Raw genomic sequence first — 22,627 nt, 5'->3', positions numbered from 1 at the left:
GCCATTCTTTTGAAAAAAAGAAAAGAAAAAAAAAAAGTTTGAGTGCCAAAAGATTTCAGCACGATAGTTGTGACGCATCATTTTAAGGGAAAATTGAATCACACAAGTGATAAGTTCCATCGGGTCTGCACCACAAAACATTGTGGAAAGGAACCAAGTCATGAGCTATTAAGACAGTATAAAATGATACCATAAAGAATATGATACAGATTTTACAGTATAAAGTAAATGGTGAAATTTGGCAGAGTTAATGATAACAAATCACAACTAGGAACCTGAAATGATACTACAAAGAGCTGATCCAATTTGAAAGAAAGCACGTTTCTGTCGAGACTTCCATGTATGGCCATTCGATGGGATGGAACCGAGGGAGGAGACCTCTAGAAAAGCCAGTGCTTTCTCTTAGTTACTCGAGTTGGAAGATCTACACGCAAAATAATATTTCATCTGTAAATATATCAAAACATTTGACAGCTATAAACCAATGGCAGGGACAGTGTCAAGAGTTACCATCAGCTCCATACAAGGAATTGTAGTGCACTTCACTCCAAAAGCTTAGCCAAAGCTCTGCAATGCAAGGATGTGAACCATCAGACCAAGGAGGTCATGCAATAATGCATATTTTTAGTGCAACCATAAATGAGCATCATATAGCATGAATGCTATAATCATCTAAGAAAAAAATAAGATTTTCTGTCATCTTTTTAAAATTTTCACCACAAACATTTATAATTTAGAGGGAAATAGAGAAATGTGCATAGTAGGTCAGTCCACCAAAGAATATAGAGTCCATTTACCAAAGAAAATTTAAGGAATAAACATATAGAGCCTTGCATATGTGATGTAGGATAGATCTAGATATCTATGAGATTGAACGGAAGAAGCCCACCACGGTCAACATGAAACCAGCAGCTTCTGAAAGGCATAACTTTTTGCACATATATTGGGTTTCAGTGATCGTGGACTCACTGGAATGGTCTCTTTGAGATTTACAATTGATAGTTCATGGTTCTCAGGCCAAATTATAATATTTGCTGGATCGAAAGTTGCTCAAAAGATTAATCTCTCCTTTAGTCATATTAGGAGTCCTTTAGTTAGATGCAAGAGTCTAGTTTAAAAATTGTCTAGGGTTTATTTTATTGAGTGTCTATTTAGGTAGCTCGCAAAGTGTTGTAGCATAGCTTTTGTGATTTGATTACTAAGATCATTGGATTATCTTGGCGGATTTCATGCAGCTTCTCCTCCTTGAATCTCTCCTTTAATTCTTCCTCTTTTCTTCTTCTCGAATCTTCCATGGCCCTCTGCATTCTTTGTGCTTCATTGATACGAATGCTTGCAAGCCCAATTGAATAGCTTGAGGGCCGTGTTAACAATTAACTTATGGAATAGATCAGGACTCACATGACCATCCAGTTTTGCTTTGTGCTAGAAACAAAATGTACCCCATCTGATCTGTCATGAGTTTGAAAAAAGGCATGTCGAAGATGTTGTACATTGTATTTCACAGTTGCACATTATTGTAGTGTGGTAAATTTAATGTATACATGTGTGTGTGTATCCTATGGCTGGCAATCATCTATTGCAGTTCTATCTACTCGAATTAAATCAACTCCACAACACATACCCACACCCCCCAACCCTGAACCCACGCCTCTTTTAGTGATTGCAGTGTTGCAATATCTTCAGTGCTCAAACTTACATTCCAAACATGTGCATATAACAAATTTGTAATGTCACAGAAAAATCTAATACTACAAATATTTACAAAGTAGTGATTGATAACTTAACAAGAGCTGATACAGATAAGTTAATATGCAACCTTGATCTTTCTAATACATTGCCAAAAATATTTCTTCTAATGATTTACCGAACATAAATTAAGATTCAAACTTCTAAAGAACAGAACTAGTTTGACCCAACTGAGATATAAGATGTGTAAGATTTCTTCCACCCCTAGTAAGTTGAAGCTTTTTTCTTTGAAGTACTCTTAAAGTAATCAAGAAAGGAAGTACAATTAGACAGTAGATAGAAGAATATTGACACACCAAATTAGCAAGGTCAATCTTTAAATATAAAACCAACTAAATGAAACTTCAAAGTGGCTATAAAAATATAGACAATCTAGCCTAGCGGTTTGAGAAAGACTCTTAAATTTGGAAACTATGATTCTAGTCATCCAACGGTTCACAGTTGCAGCCAAAAAATAAAAGGTGGAGAATCTTGACAGCATGGTACGCTATATCATACCAAACTGGATGGTACAGAGCATACCATACCGTACTAGTTCAGTACTAGTACACGGTACAAAAAGCGTACCGCACTCGATACGCCGAACCAGCCCTATACCGGGCATACCGACATAGTGATAGGGTGGCACCGGTATGGAGCCGGTATCGAGACGACGTGCCTTGCTTGATAAGGATGGTGATAAACATAATATTTAAATTGAAGAGCACCACAAGATACAGGATGTTTAAATGGAAAAATGTGTGCATAGGCTCTCAGAAAAATGCAAAATAGATGATGAAATCATTACAATATTTAGTTCGGTTCGAATTACATTTACAAACATTAAGAAAAACATAAAGTTCATAATTAAAACAAAAAAATAGTATAGGACATGCAATTTCACATGAAAAATAAACAAATGAATCAGTATGATGTTAGAGAGATTATTTCTTTACCTCTTGTAGGATTTTGGTCTTTGGGAACAATTTCAATGAGGCAAGTCTCTCTAAATGACGTAACCAGACAAATTTTGGCACAAAACTGTAAGGAAGAATAGATGTTACTGGCTTCCCATAAAATAAACAATTAAATGATCTTGCCTATTAAAAATTCTAGAGACTACATAAGGATGGAAAATAATACATGTATGAAAATAAATTGTGATTTATGAAGTGTTCATTCGTAAATCACTAATACAGTTTAGGTTAACAAAAACTTGCAGATGTAGGAAAAGTAAGCATTAAGCATCGTGAATCCATTTCTTTATTAAGATAGCATGTGCAGTTAAAAGGCATCAATAAATACAATGAAATAGTTAATCTTTGCCGCTTTGCAAATTATTTGCACAACACACCCAAACATTAAAAGTCAATAAAATTCATCTCTCCATTAAAATATAATAAAAGCCAGTTACAATTTAAGAACATAGAAGTGGACATTGAGGAAAACATGAAAGAAATATGGCCAAGAATGTACAGGCATGCACAGAAAATTCCTTGAAGTGCCAACAAGGACAGAGGTCGGATTTTATCAAAGATTAAAACTTGATAGAGGTTGGATAGATTAAACAACACAAGTTTCAGCTGAAGTAGCATTAAGTCTTCATTGACATGGTCAACGCTGTACCTGACATACTTATAAAGCATACAAGGATTCTCCTTAATATTTTTGCAGTTCACCACTTATTGAATATTTGAATGACCAAAAAGATGCCAAGAATATTGTAATTGTTAAAGAATAAACGTTGTTAAGTCAGATTATGGTGAGAAACATCTTCAAGTTGTTAGCCAGCATTTTTCTCAGCTGAACTGATGCACCTTATTGGAGATGAATGGCAAATGGGTACCCAAAAAATTTAACTAGGCACAATGTTAACTTTGGATTGAAGAAGGAATAAGAACATTAATATGTTTGAGTCATCAAATCATCAACATGCAGTTATAATAGATCACTATTACATCCGTCATTTATAGATTCAATGTTTTAGTGATAAAGAATGTCTTACTTCATCTACTTCTATTATTTATATTCTCCAGTTCATTCTGTTATCTGCATGGTTGTAAATCTTCAATGTGAATATCTATTATCATTACATCAAATGCAGAAGCCCACCAAGATTCAGTTAAAATACATGGTAAATTGAAAACTATTAAGAAGACAGCATGAATAAATAACAAAATCAAGCATAAACCTTTGTCTGGCAGGTCCTAAATAAAGAAAACCAACTTGAAACTGAAACGCAATGTTACCCGGTCCGCAGCTGCCTGTAAAGTCAGGTGATCTCCCCATTCCCCAGATCTAAAGCCATTGACAATTAAAACAAGAATAGGGATTAGCCAGCTACTGTGCCATGAAATATTAGACATATGGTGTTGCACTTAAGTTATATTTTATTAAAAAAGGAAGAATTGAGAAGTGAAACCTTTTCATATTCCTCAAGTATGTTTTATAATTCATTGGGACATAGCCTTCATAATTTTTCCTGAAATGTTTGAGCTGAAAAGGGAAAAAGATACCATTATATATTATCATGAACTCAATGTGATCTACAGGAAGTAATCGCACTTCATATATCTTAAAACACAGAAAAAAGACAAACTGTCATATGATGTTTGCGGCATGCAGATGTTTGCAGAACCTAGCTGTCAGACACAAAATTTCTAGTCAACTGGTTATAGATATGGAAGATGTTAAGCTCCTGACCAAGGTTCGCCGTACCGGTACCAGTACGGTACACCTGGTACCGACTAGTACCAACCGGTACAGCATACCATAGTCCTGACTATCACTTAACTGGTAGTTCTATTCATAGATTGCTCTGTTGAGAAACATTAAGGTGTGAGACCTCTAATGTGGCATTTAACCTAAATGTCTTGCTGATTAAGTTATCTACTGAATTTCATGTATAACGGTCCTTAAATTTGTTCTTCAATAAAGAGAGACAAGTCAAAAGTCAATTGCCTAGAGGACGTATTTAGATTGAGGAGAGGTGGAATAACACAGAAGTATAAAATTTTGTGACGCCACTGGAAGAGATCTGAAAATTGAATTCCAGGTCAATGTAAATCCAGATAGAAGTGGGATGGATGTTGGAGTTTTAGTTAAAAGAAATTGGTAGAATTAGACAGAAATTGGACAAGGAATCCGGAATTCATCCTAAAAGCTTGATGGTTAACTTAACAGCAGACATGTGCTTTCAGTGTAGTGTATATGGAGGTTTGAGATGAATTCATGAAAGCGCAATGAAGATTGGTGGGTCCAAAAAAACTCTTAGCAAGTGGATTGTATTGACATGCATCCGAACTAGAACCAACCCAAAACAAAGTCGTTTGAATGAGGCTTGGATCAAAAAATATGACAATTTCGACTTTCAATCATGTATCAGATATGGATCAGTAAGTGACTTGCTATGAATCTGAACTGACACAGAATTAATACACTGTATTTATCACAACTCAACATGAGTTTAACTTAAGAAATTAAATCTGCTTTAGAAATAAGTTTCTTTTTTGTGTAATTAATCATCAGTTGGTGTTGTTGATGATAATTTGGATGTGGTTGAAAATCAATCTTATGTGGAATGGGTTGTTGATAGTGTCTGCTTGTTGTTCAGCCATTAGTCACTTTATAACATGTTCAGAATATAATCAAATAACATGTTTATACATATTTCATATTGTTTGTGCTTTGGGTTGTTCATAACCCAATTCGGCCTGAGAAACCCAACAGATCAATAAAATAAATTTAAAGACAATGAGACTCAACCCCAGTGAAAATGGATTAGGATTGGATTAAACTTTTTGACCCAACCAAAATCCAGATTGGATTTGGGTTGGGCTAAATCCTGATTCCAAACCAAGTCACTTGCAGCCCTATGAGGACTCAAGCGGGAGCATAGAAGGGTGAAGACATAAGATGAGGTCTGATAGTAGAATTCTGGGTTGATGGTGACTATGCATGGAAGGAGAATAAGACATTTGAAGCTTCAATTATAAAGTATGGTGGAGTTATGGGCAAATCAGTTATAAAGGATGGTGGAGTTAAATGGTGAATCTGGATGGAGAGTCTGGAGTTCATCTTAAAAGCTTGATGGTTAACATAAATGGAGGTTTCTATTTTTTTTGTAAATTGTTGTTGGAGGGGTGTGCCATGAAAATTTAGTGAAGACTGGTGACTCTATACTAAAAACCACCCATCGAGATATACAGATCCCTTTCCATTTCAATGAAACATTCATATTACATATATGGGCCTATCAAGAGAATTTGTTTAGGGTGTGTTTGGTACCTGCAACTCCCACTTAGTTTTAGTGGGGGTTACAAGGAGGTGGAACTACTAGATCTTGAGTCACAAACCAGTGTTTAGTTTGCAGGGACTGCAGTTGCAGCAACTTGCTTTCTACTGTTTGTTTACAAATAACTGGAAGCTGCAACTGCAATTCACCCATTTGTCTGTTCACATAACTGGGAGTATCCCATCATCCCTAAAATGGGGTGGTGCGCTTACCCACCCATCTGCTACGCAATTTAAAACTACCATGAGCTATAACAATCCAATGCAACAACTATTATGCTCAAAATAAAATTAATACAGTCTACTCAAACAAGTTTACATTCAAAAGAATATTTTTCATTTCCAACCATTTCAGTACAATACTTTACATTTTTATTTATTTCTAACTAGTTCTAATGATTCCGAATCAAAGCCAGAATAATATGTATATCATACAACCTATGAACCTAATGTTTCTCAAGTATCAAGTAACAGAAATTACATGGAGTTAGGGTCAAGGTTAGGGTTAGATTTGGAGTAGATCAAGCAAAGCCTTGAGGTCGACAGCCATGGAGAGCTCCAAGTCATAGAGATTGTTGAAAGTAATGATGGTGTGGTTAGGGTTAAGGTAAAAATTGAGGCTAGGGTTAAAAGTTTTAGCCCTAGAGTGAATGAACACCTCATTAAGATGTTGATCGGACCTATAGAGGGTGGGAAGGAGGAGAAGGATCTCCAACAAGAGCAGAAAGACAAGAAGAAAAGCAGGGAGGAGAGGAGGGTTAAGTGAGAGGATGAGAGGATAAGGAAGCAAATCTCAAGTAGTAGAAAGTGGTTGGCGAAGCTCCAAGGATGGGGATGATGGCCGGTGGATGTTAGAGCATTGGATCAGTGCGAGAGAAAGGAGGGAAAGAAGGATTTCCACAGGAGGTGAAGGTAACGCACCCTAAACCCCAACTGGCGCAGTGGGTGGAAAGTAAAAGCCCATTAAGAGCGCCCTTTTACTTGCTGAAATTTGCCCTGCAGCTGATTCGGTCACTAGTTGCTGCAAGTGAGAACCCACTGCAACCACAAATACATGGGTCTGACTCCACATGCATGTACCCAAAAACTGGAAACGGGCCACCTCTTGCAAATAGAGTTCACTTAAACCCAGTTGCAGGTAACCAAACACACCGTTCAAATAAACTGGGCAAGTTGTTTCACAGCCCTTCTTTTGACAACCATTTTTACAGTTAGTCCTTGGGCAAGTCTTTTTTTTACTTTAGTCCCTGATATACAGTTATGGCCTCATTTTTGTACACAATTATCCCTATTGATTATGCCTGTATAAAAATAAAAATGTCATTAAAACCATGGTCCAAGGATAAAATGCCCAGTCAATGGAGCCAAGACATCGAATGGCACTAGTCTGTGAACCCCAAATAAATTTTCCCTTAAAATTTTGGAAAAGCTAGAAATTGTTGGAAGCAAATGGTTGGCTTGAAAAGCATAAAAAACTTTCAATAATGAGTGGAGAAGAGAAACATGACTCAACTTTAAATAAAACCAGTATTTGTTTACTTCACCCTTTGAAAGGCCTTTTGTTGGATAGTAGATTTTTATACCCATTTTTGGCCTAAGTGGTTACATGACTGGTTTCCAGGGGCATCAGTTAACATGTTCAGTTTTTTGTCCCAGAGTACTAAAAATAACAGTTATATTTCGGAGAATATAAAACTAAGGAATCCAGCCAAACTCGCATGACTTTGAGATGAGCATATTTGAACTAAGTTCTATTTTCCTCCATATTGTTCTCTAAACATAAAATTTCACTAAATTATCTCCTCAAATCTGTTTGTGATAATTAAATTGATCAGACCATGGTCTACCAAACCAGGCCGAACCGCCTAGTTTGGGTAGTGCCAAGCTGACTCGGTGCGAAACCGAGTCGATTCGCTATTTTTTCCGATTCCTTCCGCAAACTTTTTTTGACTTCGGCCGGTATTCGGTCCCGAACTGGCCAAAACCGGTCCCGAACCAACCGGAACCAGCCGAAAAGGTCAGAACCGGCCAAAATCGGTGCAAACCGGCCTGAGACTGGTCGAGCCATCTGGCACCGGCTAGAACATATAATTTTCGGAATATATATAATGTTTAAAAAATAAAAATATATTTTTAGATTAAAATTAAAAAACTTTAAAATCAGAAACGTATTTAGAGGCATGCAAGCTACTCTCCATAAAATGTTGGTATCCATTCATTCAAGTTTTGATGTGATCATGCACACAGTCGCCTAGGCCTAAATTTGAAAAAAAATGAAAAAAAAAATAGCCTTTGATGCAAGCCCAATAGCCTTAAAAAAATATATGTAGCATCCATTATTGAGTTATACATAGATCTAAACTGAAATTAATTTTTTAAAATATTAATATTTAAAATTATTTTTAAATTCAAAAAATAATTAAAAATATAAAAATAATATCAAAAATTATAAGAAATTAGTAGTATGTATTACATAATTCAGAAGTAATTTCTGAGGTAGAGACCATGAGCAGAAGTTATGGTCTTTGATTCACCAGTGAGTCCCAGTTTACGCATGCAACATAGGTAGGAACCGCGGTGCATAATCTAGTAGAGCCCACGAGGATACGATTGTATATAGAAGACGGGCTTCTCAAGGTTATTCAAGAGGACACGTAGCTGCAGATGACCTCGCACATAGAGCAGGATCCATAGACTTATCAGGTTCCAAGTCGTATGTTGGATCCTATTATCTGCAACCACAGGCAGCCTATGACCCATATAAATACGAATATGGATATGGTGCGTCTGAGGCATCTTCCGGTGGCCACTACTCTACGCAGCCCGGAGCATCTTACGGATCGGATTTTGTTATCGGCATATTCGGATGGGTCTCTCCATATAGCCATATTATCAGCCAGAAGACACCTTTTAGAATCAGAGCTTCAACGAGAGATCCGAGAGTGCTTATAATCCGGCGCGTATTCCTTATGGGATGAATGTACAGGACTACAATGCAGCTTGGTTCGAGGGATGGGCTGATGTGCCTCCTGACTATGTTAATGATCCGGATATCTATTAGAGGCATCGCCACTCGATCCGATTTTATATAGCGGTATATATGTTGTACTTTAAATATATGCAAGTGATTGTATTATTTTATAAATTTTATGTCACTACTTGATTTGAGGATATTTTATGTTGTTCTTTGTAGCAGCAATATCTCACTAATCATTTTATGATTTGTGTCATTTTAAAATAATAAGATGCATTATTTAGGTTAAACCGGGATCATAGAAACATCAAAAAAATCAAAACATATCAAGAAAACATCAAAAAATATCAAATTAAAATTAAAATTGCTGAAAAAAATTCAAAAAGAGTGATTACCCGTACCGACATATGGTACGGTACCAAACCGATATCGACCCATACTGGTCGCCAACCAATCCGGATCCCTATACCGGTTCGGTGGACGTTGGATCAGACTTTTGTTGTACAACACTAATACTTTTCTATCCATGCACAGAACTTCCCAATCTCCTTTTCCATGTCCAAAACAATCTGCAGGAAGGATTCTAACAGCCAAAAGTATGTTATACACGTCAAGTTTATCCAACTAGAGAAACTAACTTCAGCTTTTTGCGACAACTCAGCAAATATTCCCAAGCAACACCAAATACTCCACATCATATATTTTTTTATTAATAAAATGGAAATTTCAGTAAAATATGCTCTGGCATTTACATAAAGAAAAAATTAACAAGACAAGTAGCAAGGTTATGCTTTCCTTCTTGCTCAAAAATTAGTGTATATGATTCTGTCAAGGGCTTGATTATGTCTCTACATCAAACATCGGTTTGGCCTCACCCACAAAAATCTTGCGAACCAATCATAACTCTAAACTTGACATTTTCCAATTTTAGTTACAGATAAATAACTGATGCAAGAACCATTGCTTCACATAACCTGGAAGAGCACCACCAGCAAAGAGAAGTGGCTGTTATATGGTCCCACAAGTGCCAACAACATACATCATAAAAAATGCACCCATGACTAAATCTCAAAACACTTGCAGGCAGCAATGTAAGGCCCATACCAATATATGGTTCATATATTCAGGAAAGAAATTTATTATCATAGCTAATTTGAGCTATAGAAATGAAAGTAGTAAATTTGTTTGAGGAGCAAGTTTGACGAAAAATACAGATGATTTGTTGGTCTACCTAATGTTAGGTCTACATTCAAAATCTACAAGGTAATGGTAACTTTACCAAAACCAATTTAGTCATCAGTCTACATATCAAATTTTTTGTTCCTACACCAAAGTCAACAGAGTTAGCTAGTAACTTTAATCACTATTCCCTGATTATCACCTGTTTTCTCTCTCTATGTAAGTGTGCGGCGCACGTGTGGCGCAGTGCGCAGTCGCGTTTGTGTGGCTGTGTTACTGCATGCATGTAGCATGAGACATGTAGCTACTCAACATTAAGCAATGTAAGGCTTTCTCAAGTTGTTTTTAAATGCTAAGAAATTGCATCCATTTTGAAATCCATTTTCACATGCTGGAAGTGGAATCAGCTAGCATGGAGTTGAAAGAAGATAAAGATAGAGAACTTATAAAGCCTATCAATTGAACAGCATTGGTCACTGCAAGTTTTCTTTTTAAAAAAAAATTATACTTATAACCAAAGTGTCATATTTATAAAAACTAGACCTAGAACAAGAAGTGAATCAGTGAGACAAGAAGAATACCTGCTTTACAACTGCCTTTCTAGCATGTTTGTGATAGTCAGGATTGCGGAAAAGCTGATCAGCCAAAGCTCGAAACTGTTTATCAAGGAGTATAATGCAAAGAACTGTGAATGAATACAACTACTAGTTTAACAGAGCTGCATATAATTTTCTTGTTGAAGTGTAATTTAATTTCTGAATAGCAATAGTGTCAAAGTGCAAAACCTAGCTACTTTTCTTTCTCAGAGTATATTGTTTGTTGTTACAAACCTGGCAATTGCCATCTCCTTCAACTTGCAATTCAGCTAAACCATATGTGGTCAGCCTGATAACAAAAGCTCCAACTCAATATAGTATATGTAGAATGAGAAGAGAATAGGCAAATTACAAGATGTACATCTAGATGAGACACTGCATCTGCACTTGAGAGATGAAACACAAGCAGGTTTGACATCAGGCTCATAAATCTGCATTTTAGTGTAAATTCTCAACCACTGTGGAACACAGATAAAACCAAATACACATTCACCATAAGCACAATACTTATTGAACCATGGTACGCCACACTATACCCAATCGGGAGCTACGGAGCATACCATACATACTAGTCGGTATCGGTACATGGTACGGAGGGCATATCGACACTCGGAATGCCGAATGGGCCCCCTATCATACTGTACCAAGGTCTGCCGTACTGGTACCAGTAAACGTACCGGTCGCCTACCGGACCGGTACGGTTCGGTTCGTACCGGAACCGGTTCGGTACGAACCGGTAAGCATTTTTTTATCTTCTGGTTTTCACGTCTGCGCGCGGACGCCCGCGGGAACAGAGTGGACATTAATGAGCCCGCGTGGGCGTGCAGGTGTGCTGCCCTGCGCGGGCTGGGGACCCGCCCCGCGCGGGCGGGGGAATCACCTGCGCGGCATTTCACAGTGTGGAGCTGGGAATCGCGCGCCCGCGCGCGGGCGTGCTGCCCTGCGCCCGGGGCCGAAAGGGCCACGCACGCTTTACCTCAGAAAAAAAACGTACCGGTGCGAACCGGCTGGTTTGCACCAGTTCCAGCCAGTACACGACCGATACGCATGCGTACCGGTCCGTATCGGGCCGAACCGGCCGGTACGGTCCGATTCGGCAGACCATGGTACCAACATAGTGATAGGGTGGCACTAGTACGAAGCCTGGTACCGACACGGCGTAACTTGCACGAAATCATTTTAATTTGCTTATGTAGCTTTTACTTCAAATGCCACATGAGAAATAAACCATCACCCAAATTGATTGATGATTATCACTCCATTTCTGTGTGCTTAAGAGGAACCAAAAAAGTGATAACATTAGTTTAAAATTTTCATCTCGAAAATCTTGTCCGCATATGTAATGAAGTGGCTACTCAAACTGTGCGGGGCAAAAGAAATATATAGACTAAAGATACAGACAGTTCTAGAAAGACATGCAAATATCTGAAAATTTCATTTGAATTTGAGTTTGAAACAATAATATAATTGATGTACAAAGCAATATCAAATTCCATTCCAATTCAAGGTATGCCGAACTGGTACCGGACCGGTTCGGTACTGGTAGCGGACCGGTTCGGTACTGGTACCGGACCGACAACAGCGCGCGTGGCGCGCTGTGGCATGAAAAATGCCACAGAGTGGCATTTATTGCCACTCTATGGCATGACAAAGAAAATGCCACCCTGTGGCTGTGGGATTTTAAATGCCACAGAACGCGCATACAGGTGCGAACTAGTCTAATTCTCACCGGTACAAAATAGTACCGGGCTTGTACCCGTGCGAACCGGTCCAGTTTGTAACGGTATCATTTTCTACCATCGTACCGTACCGGTCAGGGACCAAACCAGTATGGTATGTGCTGAACCAGCCCGTACATACAGGTCGTTCAGCATACCATGTTCCAATTTGCCAGAGACAAGTTTACGTGCAAATTATACATTATTGATGGACCATATGTATGTCTTATATAACAGAGTAAGTATACCCTTGCAATCAATTAAATTATCATTTCTCAGTAATCCATTAAGTGAAATAGACCCATCAATATGTGATGTCTATACCTAAAATCTCACATCCTAGATGAAAACAAATTGGTTGAGCCAACAAAACTAGATAAATTATCCATCACATTTTATGGACCTTTTTCAGAATTGGAGTTCAATTTTTCTGTCTAACAGTTCAGCATAAGTCATAAACATGGATAATTTAAAATTATGTTCAATTATTTGTTACCAATCGAAAAAAGGCTCTTATAAGTAGTAATATCCACTAAAGGTTAGTCTTCATTTCCGCAGACCATGTTGTTTGTAAAAAGATACATTTTCTACCACTTTTTCCATTACAAAAAGAAAAAATAAATCTGCTGCAGAACTTTGAAGGTTCTCATCTATTAGACAAGATTAAGAATTAAATGATAAATTATTAAGCACTAGATTAATCATAAGCAAATGATGATCATAAGGCACAATGCAAGATTGTTTCTATCCTATAAGAAGCAACTTAAAAAAAAAATTTAAACAAACAAAAAGGCTATCCTAGACCAACTATATGTGCATATCGTTACAATTCAAGTCATTCAATAAATGGAAGACTTTTTGATGATGTACGTAGTGACCTCATCTCCCTCGTAGGCATAACAATATCCCATCAAGCTTCAATTAGATGGTAGGCAAAGAGTTTTCCAAGAACTCTCTCAGTTCAATTTTAGTTAAACAATATATCTATGCATTGTACGATGATGATGGACAGTAAATAATCCTTAGATCAATCTTGTTGGCAATCCTAATTTAATGTCTTCTCCCTTTCCTTCTGTTCTACTTCCATGAAAATCCAAGGTTACCAATTTCTCTCCATTCCTTTTTTCTCTCTTCTATGAAAATCCAAGGTTCTACTCTCTTTTTCTTGCTCTTTCCCTTATTCTCATTTTATTTCCCTTTTTCGTTTCTTTCTTCTCAGCAGTAGAACAATGGCAAAATAAACAAATAGCACCTTTCAATTTTCCCTTCTTTGCTATAGTTACAAGACCTCTCTTCATCTTGGATCTCTTATCTAAATTCTCCTTTTACCCTTTTGTGAACCTGCATACTAAGAGTTAGATAATCATCAATCCTGCAACCCTAGCAATATAATTCGAAATATTTCTTTCTCAAAACCTTTTGAACTACCATCAATTATGGCAGATATCAGTTAGAATTGCCTTAAAGTTCAATCTCATATAGGAAACGCAATCTTTAATTTAGGTCTTCTATTAAATCTTTTTTAAACCAGCATGGTGCTTGCTAGCATGCTGGAGAAAATCAGGGCTCACATCATTGTAATCCTCTTATAATCTTGCTCCATCAATTACCCTTAGAAATAATAAATTCAATCCCATCATGAGATTGTTTCACTCGACTATGTAAGGAAAGTTCATTATAAAATGGTATTTAAAGAGGTAAGAACCTATCATTTGATACAAACTCTTTTTTGGCCTAACTGGAATGGCATAAACTCCAAGCCTCATAAATCATGCCAATCAGCATTGCACAAAGAGAACACAAGAAACAGATTTGGACAAGGATCCAGGCATCTTACTTGGCAAGAGTGAAAAAAATGAGTAACAGGGGTGCATAGGGAAAAAATAATTTTAATCAAATCATATACTAATAGATGATCTACCAGCTAGATAGACCTAAGAAACATGGGGTAATTATTATGTTCAGAGAACACTAAGGTTTCACTTACAGCTAAGTAGACATCAGCATTTTACTGGCAGTAATGACAATAACCGCAGCTATGTCATACGATGACACCGTATCTGCAAATTTTTAAGCAGAATGTTGCCCATTGCTGCCTTGAGTAAGCAAGTTTAAGAGTGTCAATGATAACATACAGCATATAGTGTGGTGGTGGTGTGGTGGTTTTCTGGGGTGGGGGTGGGGCGCATTGCTTGACTTATAGTGTGTAATTCACTGCATTTATGTCATAGAATGATCAATATTATCTAATTATATGGTCTAATTATATATGAGAACCTAATTGTGCATCAAGGATGTTAGATCTATGGTTGCTTGAACTACTCTAACCTATCCTATCAAGTATTCAATATAACTGAGTTTAAAAAATGTCCAGCAGCATAATGTGTGCCAACAAATAACTTTAGCTGTTCTTGTCACATGTCCACGTGCCAGAGAGGATACAAATAGCATGCTACCTGATTCTGACACTAGGTGCTTTGGAACATGCCATGAGGTTGAAGACAAATAGAAGAGGAAAATGAAGAAATAAAAGAACCAAAAGAAAAAGAAAACTAGAAGCAAATATTAAATTTTGATACATAGTCTAATATAGCATGTCTCAAAACACTTCTAGCATGTTAATTTAGTGGATTAGCATCTTGATGTAGGATAAACCAAAAGCCAAGGTAGAAAGGTTGGCTAACCTAAATATCATAACTTCATAATTTCACATTTCAGCATTGAAAAGAATGAACATAAAGTCATAAATAAATAGGCTGCTAGCTTAAAGGCAATTTCCTCACTACTAGCAATCGGCATCTTTTTTTCCTTGACTGACTGCCGATTTAAAACATTCCTTTCATACCACATACTTGCTATGTTCTCTGCTAAAAACATCTCATTAGATTTGTTTCCCTTTAGTCGCCATCTGCAGAAAATAATGGCATATATTTTCATCAAGGGCTTCATTGGGCTTTTGCTGAAGTGATGGCAGTAGATGATTACAAGTAGATTACATTTTAGATCTTTCTTTAATCAATCCAGATTCAAGAACATAAATGTATTGAAGACAGCACAAAACAAATGTTATTGCCAAAGCATTAAATTAGTACACTAAATTACACACAGATCAAACATGAGTATGCTATCTATCAAAAGAAACAAAGAAAGAAAAAACAAAAAAGGCATATTAAAAGGATATCTTGCACTGTTACCTTTGTAGCAGCCTTTCATGATCTAAGGTTGCATTATCAACATCAGGAATTTCACCATTAACTCGAGGTGTGTGCTGTCAAATAATAGAACAAGAAGCTCTAGGTGTTAGCACTAAGAGACTCTCAATCTCACAAAATGTTTACTAAACTCTAAAACTATAGTAGGAAAATATAGTCAACATTTCAATGTATAGATAAGCACACACATTTATTAATAATGAGTGTTCGGGTGGAGATTTCGGTGGGGGGAGATGCATGGGGGGGCGCGCAGAGAGAGAGAGAGAGAGACTTAAGAATATTGACAAGGCAATGCTTATGCAAAGTTGTTGATATTTTATATATAAAAAAGAGCCTTGCAATTACTAATTTAATAGCTAACAGCCTGTAATTGTACTGGAAGAGGTCATACTGGAATGGAGTCCAAATGAGACAGGCGCTTTCCAAGACTTCTTTCATTTTTCTGATTTGCTTCAGCTAAAATGCTGCCAATAGTTATGTCATCCTCGGTATCCTGTAAACTGCTGCTCAGACTTGAACTAGAGCTTTTTGAAGTTTGGTCAGGCTGTTCGGACATGCTATCTTAAAGAGAGCATTTGCTAAAAAGCATTATAGCTCACTCGGATGCAGCATCAAAGAGTATATTTGTCTAATAGAAGACAAAAGTTGAGTAAAGTAAATCAGAAGGCATATGTTAGCATATGGAATGAAGGCAAAATGCACCATTTTAATATAAAGCAGACAACAACTTGCAAAACAAACAACTAGAACCTATCCCAAAGAGGGAGAGGGAGAGGGAGAGGGAGAGGGGGGAGAGAGAGGGGGAGAGAGAGCCTAGAATAGCTGATTGCAAACACCAATAAAAACTACTGCAAGGTACATGTATCTTTTACTGAAGTCATCTCTGTCTCATCTGTAGAAGTTTAGAAGTTAATACTCAACTAGCTACTTATGTAAAAACCTCTATAGATCCAACAGTCATTGAGTCAAATAAGATTGCAACCATCTGAAAAACTCACTGCTTCTTACAACCAAAGCAACTAAAAAATGTAAACATCATCTAATAGTGTATAAATTAAGAGGTGAATCGTGGAAAAAACTAGATTAATTTAGTCAACTAGTTTATCTAATGATATTTTTTATAATAAAGAAAATTCAAAATAATTGGAGAATAAATTGCAAAAACTATCTGTAAAAATAAATACAACAAAAGTGCAATAATTAATGCAGAATTACATTTGAAAACTACAGTATTTGGTTAAATTGGTTATAGAACCAGGTTATTGGACAAATACATAAGAAAAAAAGAGCGTAGATGAACTACAATAAGAAATAAAGAGTGTATATGAACTACAATGGATTTTATTGTTTTCAATTAAGCAACTGAAGGACGAGTTTGCATAGGGTGTAAAAAAATATAATGGTTTATGACTTCGAGAAGCATTACAGAGGTGGAGGGGGCACAGGACCCACAGATCCTAAAATTTCTAAGTAATTTCCCTCTAAATCTTGTACATTTCTTCTAAATATATGCCCCCCAACCCCAAGCCACCAGGTATCATGCAGACTCTCGAGGAATTCCCGCAGAGCCAGGCTCCAATTAATGTAACAAAACTTACCAAGGAAACCCCATGAATTCTAGAGTACCAAATAAGGCCCTTTATTTTCCAATAAAAAGTAGTTATAGGAAGCACAAATACTTCCCTTGTTAAACATTGCATTCCAAGAAGGCATCCGATAATGTGTGGATTTTCAAAATTAATTGAAGTTGTGGAAGCTTCAGGATTTGGGAAAGGATAGTGCCATAATCTTTGACTTTTCTCATTAGCAATATTAATCAATAGATGTATATAGTGTGTTCTTGCTATTGCTTATTGCTACATTAGGCAGAAGGATAAAGAGAATGAATGAAGAGAGCCAGTTTTAGAGGAGTGGCCACTTATGTCATGGGACTTTTAAAATCTTTTAGTTAAATATTTCATATGTGTTGTGAATTGTGACTGAAGACATTTTCAGTAAAACCGTGTGAGTAGATAGCTCCTGTTAGCTGTTCCTAAAACAAACTAAAAGATTTATTATACAGAAGATGTTTCTAATCAGGTTTGGGCCAAACTGTTTTTATCTTAAAATGGTTAAATGAATATTTTTTAGAATTTGGGCATTAACCTATTTCGCATGTTGGAAGTCCATTTTCTTCTCCCTTAAATTTCGGTCTTTTTGGAATCTATGTTTGCAGCTGCTACTTATCTTTGTTTGGAGTCTCATATTAGATGAACAATATTATTTCGTGGACTTTGTTTGCAATAGATTGTTCCCTAGAGAGGGGTTTAATTTCGTTTTTTTTATGCGAGATGCTTTTCCTTTAACACAAATGTTTCATTTATATGATTCTTTCTAGTATATAGAGTTTAATTATTAAAATGAAAGAATAGGAAGAAACTTGCAATAATTTAAACACACACAAAAAAGAAACTATTTTACCATACTGACACTAGCATTGACATAATGACAATTATTAATATAGTTCTTTAGTTGCCCCCTCCCAACATCAAAGCTAATCCTCACTCTGCCCCTAATGATATATGTAATGGAAGAGATAATATCGTTAATGTTAAGGAAAAATAGCATAATGCAAAGGTGTTTAATATGAATACTATGATAGTTAGCAAAGAGACAAGGAATAGCAAAGTCATTTTGATCCTACTAGGGTTTGGCATTAGGCCATTATTTTGTTTACTTTAACATAGATTTATTAACTGTTAATATTCATAAGAGTTTAGAGCATATATTATTAAGAAATCATAAAGTATAAATACATGAGAGACATTAAGACCCTATTTGGTTGGGGAATAATATTGTCATGGTAGCTGGGGTGAAGAATAGCTTGACATAAAATTTGATGGGATAAATTAGATCAACTATATTCTGACATTTTGACAGAATATAATTATCCAATCTGTGAGAGATAACTGCCTCATTAATTTCTTATTTTACCCTCATAAATAAAATAAAATGAAATGAACTAGAAAAAGTTGGTTACTCCGACCCCCCCCCCCCCCAACCCCAACGCCCCAATCTCAGTTTATCCCACAACCAAGCGCAGCCTTAGAGAGAAGGTTGAAAGGTAGATTAAAGTTCACAGAGAAAACTTTGGAGTTTGAATATCAAAAAGTCAGTAATATTAAATGAAGCATATAGAATGCAATTTTAATTGAATGAACATGAGTTTCGGGTCAAATTTATGGTAATAGATAATGTGACTTATCTTAATCTCAGCTTGTCTAGGATACAATACCGTCTTGAACACATATCGACACATACCACAAGCTGTATTGACTCATATTGATAGAGGGTATAACCCAGTTCTGCAAACCATGACTACATGTGGGAAGCATACCACATCTCTACCATACTAATATGTGAACAATGAGAGGAGATATACAAGATTTCAAACCTTGACCCACACACATGCATGTTAACACACACCAAGAGTATGAGAAAGTTAGAATTGTTGAAACTAGAAGAGATATATGGAAGAACAAATAAAAATACATATATGCATTCATGAATGCATGTAGTTATATATGTGGGGGGAGAGAGAGAGAGAGAGAGAGAACTAGAGTCAGGTGTTTTATATGTATGGGGACCTATAATGTGTGATCAATCATACCTTTGAGATTTAAGGAACAGTTTGGCATAATAGTGACGCATGCAATATTATACTAGTCGAAGTGTCAAGCAATCAAGGTGGTCTAGAAGCATAACATGAGCATGATAGAGATCAAAATATAAGGGTAAATGTAAGGTAGAAACCATGAAAAATTAAAATAATATGGACATGTGAGATTGTGTTGAAGATTCCACATGATGGCCTAGTTTGGAAAAGCAATAAGGTTTTTGAGGATAAATAGGTTTTAAACTAGATAGGCTTGATTTTGGGTAGGTTTAATTGGGATAAGGCCTATTTGATAACAAATTTGTACTTGCAATTTCCTTTATTGTTGGGCCATTTGATAACAAATAATAATATTAAATTATTGTAATATTATATTAAATACATTAAACTAATAAATTAATAAAGAATATAGTAGTATATTATTATATAGTATTGCATTATATATTATAATATGTGTAATATTACAATGTACTAAAATATATAATATTAATAATATTGTATAATCTACTATAGTATGAAGATATTATACTATAATAAAATTATAAAACAATATTCTAACAAAAATTACTACAAAATAATAATATTATTATTAAATACGATGTATTATTTAAATAAGAGTAAGGGGCATTTTCCAAATAAATGGAATTTAAGTCACCGTGTCAAACATGCTATACCCAATTCCCAATCCCCCCCCCACCAAAAAAACCTACCTATTATCTCATTAGACCCACTATTCCTAGGCTGATTGAAATGTTGGGTATACTTAGCCTATGAGGATAAAGTAGGTGTTTGGGTGTTATCCCGTAGCTCAGCAGAGATAAAGGGAGGTTATACTTTTTTCTAAGCTAAGTGTCAGATGAATGGCTTACCTTTATAATGTAAAAGGGTGGAGACCTAAAATATGCCATATCTAATGATCTTATAGTTTACAAGAAAGCAAGAGAGAAAAATGGATGTTTAGGTTATAGTTATGAGCTCAAACTTATTTCAATTGATGCATCAAAAGATGATATAGGTTTGTTATGGAATTGGAATTCAACCTTTCAAATCAGATGTGCTCTTTTCTTTGGAGGTGCTAGTTTCGATGGGGTTATTTTTCCTTGTTTTTCTTATCCTTTCGTCTTTGTTTGATGTGTCAGAATTAATAGGCATCCTTTATTTTCTCCCTCATCTCACTTTTCCTGTCACTTCTTTTTCTACAAGAGATTTCTCCATCAACCCAAAATAAATAAATAAATAAACGGAAGAAAAGAAGGATTTAAAATTTTTTTGGCATGCAAAATTCTCATAACTAGGCACTGCAAAGAGCAACTCCACTCGTTCCAAAGGGAAATGAATAATAAAATTCTAGATGGATCTACAGCAATCTGCAGACATAACAGAGACATACTTTTCTTTTGTGGCGAAGATGTTTGGAAACCTCATGATTAACAAAAAATGATGATGATTTTACCATTATCTCCAATAAAAGTTACATCAGGGAAACAAATTTTTCCACTAGATAAAGCATAGAATTGCCAAATTCCGGCTTCTAATTATATTAATTAGAAACACCTTTTACGAAAACCAGCATCAAAATAATCTTTTAGGGCATTTCGGGTTTCCTCCCCAAATGAATTGCCCCAGAAACCATAACAATCAACATAAAAGATCCTTTCTTTATTCTCATTTTCATTCGGAAACACAAATAGCCTATCATATCTCTACATGCCAACAATAAAGAACTCAATATCCCAGACAAATTTCCAAACTCGTTCCAATCTAACCCAGTCGATCTCTCTACCAATAACAATTCCTGCTTGATACTTAAAGGAATTCCACAATTAAGACCCAATCCGAAACTGAGATATCAAAAACACAGACAGCAAATTAATCCCTAAATCTTATCACAACTCAGAATATAATCAAATTACTCGCATTTCTCACAGAGAGAAAACGAATAAACAACACCAAAACTCCACCAAAGATCCTTTGATGGGGAAAAAGGAGCAAAAGGTAACAAATTGATAAAGAGGTTAAAAATCTTACGAACTTACGAGTTTTCGGTGCAGTGGGGATGAACTCGAGAACAGGGTTGCGGTCTCCTTTCTTCTTCGATTCCAAAGATAAAGGAACGAGAGCTCTCTCGCGTCTCTTCGAAGAAATCCTCGCAGGCACCGTGAGCTCCGCCCAGGACTAGTCGTCCTTGTGATCGTATCCCAGCCTTAATCAGGGCCGTCCAATCAGTGCCCCCGTTTTCCGCTTTCGTGAGCTTTGGCGTGGATTTTGAAGCTTTTCGTGTTCTTTTTGCCATGAAAAATCTAAGAGGTTGACTTAAAAAAACAAAAAAGTATGCGGACAAGATAGCGGATGATTACAAAATGTTGGATTTGCACCCACTTCGGCGAGACACCCAACATCACATCCTTTCGTTGGCTCAAACGTGTGTAGCCACATGCGGATGAGTGGGTGTTCATTTGTGTCACGAGAAAAGGTTTTGTTTGCTCTGCTCGTAGAGCCGGCACGTGGCATGTTGTATTGGTTTTGTGTGAATAGATGGGCACCTTTGTATTTGAAAAATAACTTTAAGCATCTCAGGCTCCTTATGTATACCGGAAGATAAATGAGGCAGCTGACTTGATCGCTTTCTTCGCTGCTTATCATTCTGAAAAGATATTTTAGACATAGTCCGCTTCTTCTTTTTATGCCATTTTATTTTTCACACTAGGCTGATGTGGGCAACCATTGTACTTAAAAATATATATATATTTATTAATGAAAGGTGGAGAAGTAGATATATATTTTTAGCAATGCTAGATTCTAGAAAGACAAGGTGATATTTTTGTTTATAAGATAAATAAAATATAATATGATAAAGAAAAGAAAGTCGAAGATCAATATTTCCTATGAAAAGGAGATTGTGTTTGTTGTGGGTTAATTTGTATTCTTTAAGAAAAAGAAGAAGCTTTTATCTGGCTTCTTGTTTTAATGGTGTTCATGAGATTAATCTAATTTGATTTTTCCGCATGTTAATTGTTTTACTTAAGAAGAAATTATACATCTCTTTCATTTATTGTGACTACCTTCATTCTTCATCAAGTTTAAAAGTGTACGAAGAATTTTTTTTATATATATTTTTGAAGACATTGAACGAGCCTAACATGGAGAGGCCTATCCATATTATAAGTATCTGACTCCACTCAGCCTATATTTGATCTGTTGGATTCATGGGTCAAGTATGGTCAACCAATCCCAACCTGTCCGGTCGAGCTCAAGTCAGGATGCTTCAATCG

At 36.2% G+C, this 22,627-nt stretch overlaps 1 protein-coding gene across 2 annotated transcripts; it reads right to left on the bottom strand.

Moving 5' to 3' along the window:
* Positions 1-140: 140 nt before the first annotated feature.
* On the bottom strand, positions 141-21,611 carry LOC103709846 (OVARIAN TUMOR DOMAIN-containing deubiquitinating enzyme 11). 2 transcript variants are annotated; one of them, XM_008795370.3, is made up of 10 exons: positions 21,384-21,611; positions 16,092-16,328; positions 15,683-15,756; positions 11,005-11,059; positions 10,756-10,830; positions 4,151-4,224; positions 3,978-4,026; positions 2,685-2,769; positions 511-567; positions 141-424 (listed from the first exon to the last, which is right to left on the bottom strand). In XM_008795370.3, exons 2-10 carry the CDS (start codon positions 16,254-16,256, stop codon positions 381-383), a joined length of 678 nt encoding a protein of 225 aa, XP_008793592.1. In that variant the 5' UTR covers positions 16,257-16,328; positions 21,384-21,611; the 3' UTR covers positions 141-380. The 2 variants fall into 2 exon arrangements, with proteins under 2 accessions (XP_008793592.1, XP_008793591.1); XM_008795369.3 differs by having other exon boundaries at positions 21,392-21,584.
* Between the last annotated feature and the right edge of the window lie 1,016 nt (positions 21,612-22,627).

Source organism: Phoenix dactylifera, chromosome 12, assembly GCF_009389715.1.
Source record: "Phoenix dactylifera cultivar Barhee BC4 chromosome 12, palm_55x_up_171113_PBpolish2nd_filt_p, whole genome shotgun sequence".
Taxonomy (NCBI): domain Eukaryota; kingdom Viridiplantae; phylum Streptophyta; class Magnoliopsida; order Arecales; family Arecaceae; genus Phoenix; species Phoenix dactylifera.
This window is presented reverse-complemented; position numbering and strand designations above follow the sequence as displayed.